The sequence below is a fragment of the Nematolebias whitei genome, chromosome 10 (assembly GCF_014905685.2).
Source record: "Nematolebias whitei isolate Nwh7 chromosome 10, NemWhi1, whole genome shotgun sequence".
Lineage (NCBI taxonomy): Eukaryota > Metazoa > Chordata > Actinopteri > Cyprinodontiformes > Rivulidae > Nematolebias > Nematolebias whitei.
The window spans coordinates 30547086-30558315 of NC_056507.1; the positions used below are offsets into that span (position 1 = coordinate 30547086).

The 11230-nt window shown below is 41.4% G+C and overlaps 1 protein-coding gene across 1 annotated transcript; it reads right to left on the bottom strand.

Annotated features, from left to right (window-relative positions):
* Nucleotides 1–2184: 2184 nt before the first annotated feature.
* Nucleotides 2185–3950, bottom strand: arpp19b (cAMP-regulated phosphoprotein 19b). The gene is made up of 3 exons (XM_037683602.1): nt 3771–3950; nt 3250–3372; nt 2185–3167 (listed from the first exon to the last, which is right to left on the bottom strand). Exons 1-3 carry the CDS (start codon nt 3807–3809, stop codon nt 2997–2999), a joined length of 333 nt encoding a protein of 110 aa, XP_037539530.1. The 5' UTR covers nt 3810–3950; the 3' UTR covers nt 2185–2996.
* Nucleotides 3951–11230: the final 7280 nt, after the last annotated feature.

Genomic DNA, 11230 nt, shown 5'->3' on the forward strand with positions numbered 1-11230 from the left:
TAATTTTCAGAAAGGGTTGAAATCGTTTGGATCGGTAGCCTTAAGATCCCGTCTGTATGTGCAGATGATGTGGTCCTCTTTCATCATCGTGTCATGATCTCCAGTTCTAAAGCAGTTCACTACCAAGTGTGAAGCAGCTGGGATGGAGGTCAGCACAATCAAATCCTGGTTTCCTTATGGAAAATGGTGGACTGCCTTCCCTGGGTTGGAAGTGAGGTGCTGCCTCCAAAGGATGAGTTCAAGTTTCTTGGTGCAGCTTTCAAAGTATTGTAGACCCTGTGCCGGTCTGCTGGGGTGAAAAGGGACCTGAAGGCGAAGCTCTCTGTTAACCGGCTGTGTTCCTACCCTCAGTGACCAAAAGAACCTGACTGTGAATACAAGTGGTCAATGAGTTTTCTCCACAGGGTATCTGGTAGCTCACCCTTAAGGACCCAGCATACTCCATCTGAAACTGTCGACCGCAGGACATTCGTTTTTGCACATTCCTTTCATAGTCTGCGAGACTCACGGTGCAAAGCTCCCAGGAAACCCCTTCCACTGCTAAATACGTCACTGCACGGGTTTCTTCCTGCTAGGGTTTCCACAACATCCCTGCATCCATCATTTGGCCACAAATCTATCATGAAGAAAGCGCCACACTTTTCAGCAGACTCCTCCATACTGTGCGCGTCTGCATGATTTCCATCCAGGAGTTTTTTGCCGTTTGACTAATTTAGTGTTTGAAGAGTGGTTCAGATGAATGTAACAGTGCTTTTCCACATATACGAACACACCCACAAACTTCGGCCTAATCATACAATACTTTGTGCATGCGCCTGGGAGAAAAGGTTCAACCCGGGTCTTGTGTCGAGAAGGGGCGGGTGTAACCAAATGACGCCATTTTCATCATGCAGCCACGTCAATGTGAGCCGATCTGCAGCTTCAGATGGAGTGTGCAGGGCTCTTTAGATAGGGTGAGAAGTTCAGTTATCTAGGAAAGACTCGGAGCAGAGCCGCCGCTTCTCCCCATAGAGCCAGTTGAGGTGGTTCACGCATTAAGATGCTCCCTGGGTGCCTCCCTAAGGTGTTCCAGACATGTCCAACTAGAAGAAGACCCTGGTAACACGGAGGACTCTCAGTTGGCCTGTGCACCTTGGAATTTTCCCAGAACTGGAAGAGGTGGATGTGAAAAAATGTCAAAGCACTGTGCTCAAGCTGCTGCCCCCGCTACCGGACTCCAGAACAAGCAGAGGATAATGGATGGACAGCTGCCTAAAACCAGGCCGTGTGGTTTGATAGTTGAAAACTAACAGAATTCAATGAATTCTACTAAAGAAATCGTCTTCTTGCAATTTTGAGTCAGCAGTTTGTCTTGGCAATGACAAAAGATGCCACCCTGACTATTCAAGCAAAAAGCACAAATAAACTGTTAAACATAAGGTGGGATAAAAAAAAATTCCTTGGGGCCACAAAAACTATAAATTGTATGCCAACAATTTTCAGTCAGGTCATCTGGACAGTTTCTTTTTTTGTGCTGAAACGTTTCACCTTCCATCGAGAAGGCGACATCAGTCAAGGAAACACACAACACAAAACTGATTCTTCCCCTAAACATCTTACTCCAAAGTGGAACAAACCAGTTATGTTGGTGCTAAGATGGTCTCTTTCGTACACCCCCTCCTCTGGTGCCAGCCCTCTTCCTCGTCGACAGTCATGCCAAACTGGTTCAAAACCAACAAAGTCCATGCTCAATAATCCAGGTATACAATCCAACAATTTTCAGTCAGGTCATCTGAAACATTTCACCTTCCATCCATTCAATGATGAAGCCTTCTGGATGGAAGGTGAAACAGCACAAAGAAACAAAACTGTCCAGAAGACCTGACTGAAAATTGTTGCATTGTATACCTGGATTATTGAGCGTGGACTTTGTTGGTATAAATTGTATGGTTGTTTACCTTTTAGTTTTAACAAATTAATGTAGACAACAATGCTATTCTCACAGGCTCTCATACTCTCCCGCATTTCAGATTTTTATCAACAATTTTTTTTCTGATCACGCTCAAGAACCTTGACAGAGACGTTTGATCCATAATGAATTATTTAAATCGATACAGTTGGGTTAAGATTACTGAATTTAAATTTGGTCCAAAGAAAACAAGAGAAAAATAATTCAGAACATTCAAGTGAAAATAAATTATGCAAAACTATTTTAATTATAAAACAAATGGCACAGCGTAACTACACAGGAAATGCACATGCACACTCCAGACTTGTCCTGGTAATTTCTTCCCCATAAAATCCAAATCAAATTCAGTCAAACAGCAAAAGACATGCCAGGCAAAATTCATAACCAAGATTTTCCACTGAGGGAGCAAATATTGCTCAAGAGGAACAACAGTTTGTTACTTTTAAGGCCATTTTAAAGGTCAGGATGAGATGAAGACCAGCAGCATTTCATTGTAAATCAATGCTGAACTGAACATGAACTGAACACAACTGGCTACAAAGCATGAATTATCTAGTCTACCATACTTTGAAAGCACATAATTAAATAAAAACAATGTAAGAAAGCTACAAAAAGAAAGTTCAAAAGGAACAATAAAAAAAGTTAATTTTTTTAATAATTTAAACATGCCTCTGAATAAGTAGGTAAACCCCGGAACCATTTAAAGAGGATCTTTAAATTACACATTTACAATTTAAATGTATCCCATTTTGTTCTGATTATCACTGATAAATTGTGACTATTAATTAATATGGAGGCAATAGAGATGCTTAAAATTGGAAACTGTTAATTATTGATTTTAGATTGTGCTCCAATCTTAGTAATTACACTATTAAAATCTTCAACATTTTCAGTTTTGTCAGGTTTTTTCTCTCGACAGTTTAGCTCATGACAACTATTATCAAATTGTTCTTATGGAATTTGGACAAGGGTAAACGAAAACAAAAAACAGGTACAGTAATTGTAAAATGGTGGATGGAATGGTAGGAAAACTATGAACACAAAATTGTTAGACAGCTAGTTTGCTTGCTACGATCGAGGTCTTCCTTTGAGGCAGGTCCTGAGGTGTTGGGATGTGTCCTCCTGTGATCTCAGTCTTTTCCATTGGGGCTGATGGCAACTGCTTGTTCTTGATTTTTGCCTTGGCCATGTTGTAGTCGCCGGAGTCAAAATATTTTGGCTGGACAAAAGATGACAAAAGTGAGAATTCAGCAAGCTTGGTTGTTTTTGAAATTAAGAAATGTTTAGATGAGTAAACACACCCCCTTCTGAAGTCTTTTCCTGAGGAAGTCAGAACCCCCAGGCTTGGCTCCTAGATTAGGATATCTGGCCTTTAGCTTAGCTTCCTCTTCTTTCTCTGGACTGATGACTTTGTCCTGCATTTCCTGTTGGCATCAGAATAATGTGTGTTGACAGTGTCCAAACAATACCTAAACGATGGTTGTTTTTCTAATGAGTCAAAAACCACCTACGATATTATTGTATACATTTTCACAGGAGCTCTGCACCGTCACCACCGAGGCAAACTCACTTTGTTTGCACAAGCAGCAGCAACCTAAGTTAGCATGAATGGCTAAATCAGTACTTACCGTCTAATAAATAGTCATTTTTGCCCCCAAAATGATCCAATATCCTCTCACTGATAACATATAGTAGCAAATTAGCTTAGCAATGATATGAAGAAATCAGACAATATTAGCTACCGGCTAACTAGCAAAGCGCGTGCCGCCTGCAGTTATTCCACATTAAAATTCGGTGTTTTAGCTTGCCGTTTTAAATGTACCTGTTGTTCTTCCAAAGACTTAATTTCTTCCTCAGACATTGCTAGGACGAAGACTCGTTTAGGTCGCTAAGCTGAGGATGCAGTAGAGAAGCAGCTCAGTCGATGTTCAAGCAGATGTGATGAAGCAGCAGAGCGGCCAGCCACTGTAGCAACAGGCACGACGAATCGATGCCAGAAACTCAGAAAGGAGAAAGGCACAGGTCTGCTCCTGGTGACCAGATTTCTGGAGTTAAATCTGGGGACATTTCCAAATCAGAGACAAAAAAAAATAAAATGTTATTAGGACGAAATTAAGAAACGGGGACAGTCCCAGTTTCATTTCTTTTTTTACATATGTATTCATGTTTAAACAATAAAAATCAAATGTAGACTGTGCCTCAGCGCCAGAGCGACGCTAGGGGGCGCTATATCTCTCCCTGGAAAAGTCACGACAACCTCGTAGAACCCCAAGAAAATATCCGATTATTTTCTTTTTCATCTAAGTTAATATTCTTTAATATGTGGTTGGTGTGATATTTTACTCGCAAAACACAACTAATTAAAAAATAAAAAATAAAACAATCAATGATTTTGAGTAAAAAAAAAAAAAAAAAAGAAATCCGAACTCGCAACAGGAAGTGAACTTGAATTTTCACTTCCGGACCGGAAGTTCCAATAAACGTTTGAAAAGTGCACGAAATGCAAAAATGGATTGTTTTCTGTTACCCAAATTTCCTAGGATGGAATCAGAGGAGGAGGTTGTTTTTTTTTTTTTGGAAGCAGACTGCGACCAACAAAGAAACAATAATTTGGAAGAAGGTGATCAAGGTACCGCCATCCTTCTACATCTGTGGAGAATACTAACACTGCTGGCGCTGGACAGCTGGACGATCTAAGCAGAACTCCTCAAAATGGACCAAGACGACCACTTCTGCAAAAATACCCGCCAAGCCTATTTGGAGTGCAACAGAGAAGTTTTAATAAAGGCAGGCTCGATTCATATTTGTGGTTGGAATACAGCGTGGGTAGAGATGCTGTGTTTTTGCTTGTTGGCATTTACTAGAAGGAGGACACAGATTTCACCTGGAGCCAGCATTTACCGCTCACGGATTTAATAATTGGCGGAAAGCAGTTGCATCGTTGAAGAGACATCATGAAAGAAATTTGCAATGGAGGCATGGAGTGAATTCAAGTTAAAAGAAACAAATGGCTTAAATCCCATCATGTTCGATAAAGGCTCACTTGACGCCGGTGATAAAGGACACTCGGCGCTGGTTAAGGAGAACCAGAGGTACATGATGTGTGTGGTAGAAAGTTTGCGCTACACAATCACACAGCATGGTCATATTGAGAATGGTGATTCAGCCAACAAAGGCAATTTCTGTGAGTTGCTATCATTGGAAAATTTTATTCCACGGTCCAACAGAAGTTGACCACTAATCCAAATTAAGTACGTTCACCACAATATACAGAATGAGATCTTTAATGTAATGGCTGAAATGATAAGAAAACAAATCAGCAAGGAGGTGAAGGAAGCTGAACATTTTGCTATTTTGTTAAATGAAAGTAAAGATATAAGCGAAAAATAACACATTTCTGTGATCGTTCGCTATTTGCAGCCAGATTCAGAGAAAGTGGTGGAGGAATTTTTACATTTCACACCAGCAGAAGGATTAGGTGCTGCAAGCATTGTACATTCACTACCATGCTCACAGGCTGAATCTCGTGTTGGTAGACTGTGTACATAATGTTGATGCCGCAGCAGATTTTTTTTGAGACATTGCAAATGCTTCACAAGTTTTTTTCTGAGTCGGTTGTTCATGATCTTTTTCTGAAGAAACAGGAGGAACTTGTGTCAGTAAGACATGCATTGAACTCAAGAGACTTGGTGACACCCGCTGGGCATGCCAGTGTGAGTCCATACACGCCGTCAAAGAAACACTCCCAGCAGTTATGGCTACATTGCGCAACGTTCAGCAGAAAGATGCGAAACGTAGGACAGAGGCTAAAGCTCTCAGTGGACTTATAGATGAGAAGTTTGTTCTGCATCTTACAACTTTTGAGGATATTTTCAGAACAACCAAATTCATGTCTGATCAGCTACAGTGTCCTAATTTAGGTCTAGTAGCAGCAAATAACCTGGCTCATTCTGTAATCACTGCTATAACAGAACAACACACAGATGAAAAATGGGAGAGACTCAGAACAGAAGCAAAAGACCTTTGCTTTGCATCAAAACGGGAATTGCAGCAGACACTATCCAATGACAGAAAAGGCAGACAAACAGCTAAACACCTTGATATAAAAATATGTTTTATAAAAATATATTAAGTTGCCTTTATGCCTATTCAAACATATATATTTTGTGTGTGTTACTTTTCAGAATTAAATGTCTAAATTGCCATAAAAGGCAAGGGTGGAATGATATAGGAATGATTATTTTGATGCTTTTATGTCAATTAATACTTATACTCACTTTTGATGCAGCTTATCTGTCCGAAGTCAGGCCTGTGCTGTAGATGTGTTTTGGAGTAATTAAAGTCCTCCGGGGGATGCTCTAACCAGGGATCTGGCCCATCTTAAGGTTACAGTGACCCAGGGTTTGAAGGACATGTTTTTATGAAGCCATCGCTCTGTTGCACAGACTGCTTTGATGATGGAAAAACATGTTTTAATTAGATCTGTCCTCCTGACAACCATCAAACTTGTTTTTCACTGCTCTCACGCGATCCGGTCAGGGAGGGGTATTTAAGAAGCACAACATTGTGAGAAAATCTGAAGTCTGCTGTGGACCAACGCGCGTGAGTGCCCGGCGCAGTTTTGATGTGATTCCTGTTTACCCGGGTCGAAACGGCTTCCCGACCACGTGTCACGGTGAGAGGCTCTCATATCAATTTGTGTGTTAAGAGTGTACAAGTGTACATGTTTTTGCTTGGCTGTTTTTCTGTGGCAGATTAATAAATGACACTATTATTTCTAGCAGAAAACAGTCTCCTTGTGTCTCATTTTTCCTCTTGTCTGAATATCTGGTGCCGATCGTTCACGACCCCTATTAATTTCATAATACACACTTAGAGCCTTTTATTGTGGATGCCCCGATAGAAAGAAAAGGTGCAGACAGCATGGATGGCCTAAAAACACAGTCGTTCTATCCTGTTTTAGACAGGATGCTAATGGAACTGAAACTTCCTTGTTCTTCAGAAACAAATGAAATACTGAAAGGTTTGCCAGCTCTAAGCCCCAAACACTCATCGTTCTTAACCAAAAGATGCATACTGCCCATGGCCTGTCATGGGAGTTACCAAGGAGAACTTGTCAGCAGAGCTGCACCAGGTTGGCCGGCTGCTGAAAAAGAAAGAAGACATTTACACCTCCAGATGCAGGAAGAGGGCCACCTGCATCATGAAGGACCCCTCTAACCCAGCACACACACTTTTTGCCCCGCTCCCCTCAGGCAGGAGGTTGAGGAGCATTAAGGAACAGCTTGTAGCATGAAGCTGCACTCCTCTAACTGTGACCCCTGACCCTTATTCATCTTCCAGACTAACCATGAAGTTACTTTTGACTTCAGTAATGTCTGACTGATGTTTTTCTACACATTTCTCATCCTTGGACACAGAGTCAGCTACAGTCTGACTAATGTTTCTTATTCTTCCTATGCTTTTAAGAAAAACAAATCATCTTTCAAGTTTGTTTTATTTGATTAACAAGTGTGACCATGAATAATAATGATCTTTGTTTTACTGTGAAAAAAATCACTGTAATGCCACTTGGTTGTTGACTTGATTGCTGCTGACTATCCATGCTGCTGATCTCATGCTGCTAATTTATTTCATGCTGCTGTGTTCACACAGACTCATGTTTGTGCTGCTGTTGTTTGGCGCATAGTTTTGTACCATTAGTTGTTGATTTGCAGCGTCGTCTGCGTAGAGTACGAGGTATGAAGTAGTAGAGAGGCATTCCTCCTTTTTAGCATCTTTTATTCCCAGTGACACATACAGTGGCTTCTGAGGCCTACAAGCATCGTGTGAGCATGAGCACATGCACGTACAAGTAGCAGAGGCAGAGTGACGAACATTCAAGTGAGCAGAAGTGAAGCGTCTAGACTCTAGTGATACAAACATTATCCGAGGCAATTTATATCATGATACAGATGTGTGGTGACGTGCTCGTTACTGAGCGGCTCTTTGCCACCACACTGGTGAAAACAAAGCATGCCTCTAAATAATAAACAATATATACAAAAGCACATAATACAACATGAGTATACAAACTCTTAACACTAGTGCTTAGTATAGTCTTAGTTTAGTATATTTTTTAGGTCACGTCTTAGATTGTATTACTGTTTTTCTTTGCAATTACTTTGCTGGCTGTAACTGGGACCCTGTGTGTACATAGTTTCGTTCCACCTCATGTACCACGTGTGATGTGACTGACAGTAAAGACACCTTGACCTTGAGAACTGAAAGAACAAATGATCCTTCATAGCACCCTCAGTAAAATGCTTAGCCCCCTCTTAGCACCTGCAGAAAAATATTTCTGGAGCCGCCACTGGCCCACACATCTACAGCTGCAGTGAAGGGGAGGCCGAGGGACACTTCTGGAGCCCTGAGGAGGACAAAGACAGGAACATGGTTAATTGTCTGGAATGCTCTGAGGACCAACATGAAGGTTTAAACAGACAGCTCATCCACATTCAAAACTGAAGCATGGAGGCTAAATCCACCTGTAGCCAACTGGCTGAAGAGTCAGTCCAGGATGGATCAGGGAGGCTGGGATGGCTTTACCAAAGTCTATTAGTTTGACCCGAAGAGGCTGCTTGATCAAATCAACAAACATGACGTTGTCTGGTTTAATATCAGTGTGCAGGACACCGAGATCCTGCAGGGCGTCCAGGGCCACCAACAGCTGCAGCCACAGCAAACATCAAATCAGATGGAGTGTTTCAATCACAGCTGAGAGGAGCTGATCCACAGTCTAAAGACTGGAGCAGAAACTTATCAAAACTCACTTTGTGGGATCATACATCGTAAAACCTGATTTTAATGTTTCCATTTTATTGTTGTTGTTTAAAAGGGACATACAAGAAGGAAAATTAATTTTGTTTTATCCAACATTTTTCAGTCAGGTCATCTGGACAGTTTATCGTTTTTTTTTTTTTTTCTGAAACGTTTCACCTTCTATCCAGAAGGCTTCATCAGTCAAGGAAACACACAACACAAAACTGATTCTTCCCCCAAACAGCTTACTCCAAAGTGGAACAAACCAGTTATGTTGGTGCTAAGATGGTGTCTTTGGCATGCCCCCTCCTCTGGTGCCGGCCCTCTTCCTCGTCGACAGTCCACCAGACTGAGGAACAGCTTCTACCCTGAGAGTGTTAGACTCATGAATATCTAACCAGAATAATTACTGTAAAAAAAAAAAAAATCACTGTAAGCCACTTGAATGTTTATACAGGTCCTTCAAAAAAAAAATTAGCATATTGTGATAAAGGTCATTATTTTCCATAATGTAATGATAAAAATGAAACTTTCATATATTTCAGATTCATTGCACACCAACTGAAATATTTCAGGTCTTTAATTGTTTTAATACTGATGATTATGGCATACAGCTCATGAAAACACAAAATGCCTGTCCCAAAAAATTAGCATATCATGAAAAGGTTCTCTAAACAAACTATTAACCTAACCATCTGAATCAATGACGTAACTCTAAACACCTGCAAAAGATTCCTGAGGCTTTTAAAAACTCCCAGCCTTGTTCATTACTCAAAACCACAATCATGGGTAAGACTGCCGACCTGACTGCTGTCCAGAAGGCCATCATTGACACCCTCAAGCAAGAGGGTAAGACACAGAAAGAAATTGCTGAACGAATAGGCTGTTCCCAGAGTGCTGTATCAAGGCACCTCAGTGGGAAGTCTGTGGGAAGGGAAAAGTGTGGCAGAAAACGCTGCACAACGAGAAGAGGTGACCGGACCCTGAGGAGGATTGTGGAGAAGGGCCGATTCCAGACCTTGGGGGACCTGCGGAAGCAGTGGACTGAGTCTGGAGTAGAAACATCCAGAGCCACCGTGCACAGGCGTGTGCAGGAAATGGGCTACAGGTGCCGCACTCCCCAGGTCAAGCCACTTTTGAACCAGAAACAGAAGCGCCTGACCTGGGCTACAGAGAAGCAGCACTGGACTGTTGCTCAGTGGTCCAAAGTACTTTTTTCAGATGAAAGCAAATTTTGCATGTCATTCAGAAATCAAGGTGCCAGAGTCTGGAGGAAGACTGGGGAGAAGGAAATGCCAAAATGCCAGAAGTCCAGTGTGAAGCACCCACAGTCAGTGATGGTCTGGGGTGTCATGTGAGCTGCTGGTGTTGGTCCACTGTGTTTTATCAAGGGCAGGGTCAATGCAGCTAGCTATCAGGAGATTTTGGAGCACTTCATGCTTCCATCTGCTGAAAAGCTTTATGGAGATGAAGATTTCTTTTTCCAGCACGACCTGGCACCTGCTCACAGTGCCAAAACCACTGGTAACTGGTTTACTGACCATGGTATTACTGTGCTCAGTTGGCCTGCCAACTCTCCTGACCTGAACCCCATAGAGAACCTGTGGGATATTGTGAAGAGGAAGTTGAGAGACGCAAGACCCAACACTCTGGATGAGCTTAAGGCCGCTATCGAAGCATCCTGGGCCTCCATAACACCTCAGCAGTGCCACAGGCTGATTGCCTCCATGCCACGCTGCATTGAAGCAGTCATTCATGCAAAAGGATTCCCGACCAAGTATTGAGTGCATAACTGAACATGATTATTTGAAGGTTGGTGTTTTTTGTATTAAAAACACTTGTCTTTCATTGGTGGGATGAAATATGCTAATTTTTTGGGACAGGCATTTTGGGTTTTCATGAGCTGTATGCCATAATCATCAGTATTAAAACAATTAAAGACCTGAAATATTTCAGTTGGTGTGCAATGAACCTGAAATATATGAAAGTTTCATTTTTATCATTACATTATGGAAAATAACGACCTTTATCACAATATGCTAATTTGTTGAGAAGGACCTGTATGTGCTGCTGACTATCCATGTTGCTGATCTTACGTTGCTGATTTGATTCCTTAGATTGAGAACTTTACTAATTGGCTTTTATGTATGTGGATGTTTCTGTAAAGTGCCCTGAGACAACTTTGTTGTGATTTGGCGCTATATAAATAAACTGAATTGAATTGATTTATTCCATGCTGCTGTTCATTTGTACTCTTCTGCTCAGACTCATGTTGCTGTTCGGCATATTTTTGTGCTACTAGTGCATTTTTTAGTGTATTTTAGTTCACATCTTAGATCTTATTAGTTTTTCTTTACAATTTATACTTTTGTTGGATGTAACTGGAACCCTGTGTACACAATGTTGTTCCACCACATGGTGCAAATGACAAATAAATTTTGACTGAGATATAACGCCGTTCCTCGGAAACCTTCAATTTAA

Coding starts and splice junctions, on each gene's coding strand:
- arpp19b (XM_037683602.1), bottom strand. CDS start 3,809: ATGTCTGAGGAAGAAATTAAGTCTTTGGAAGAACAACAG. Junction 3,373..3,770: donor AGTCTTTGGAAGAACAACAG/GTACATTTAAAA, acceptor TGATGCCAACAG/GAAATGCAGGACAAAGTCAT. Junction 3,168..3,249: donor GGAAAAGACTTCAGAAGGGG/GTGTGTTTACTC, acceptor TCTTTTGTCCAG/CCAAAATATTTTGACTCCGG.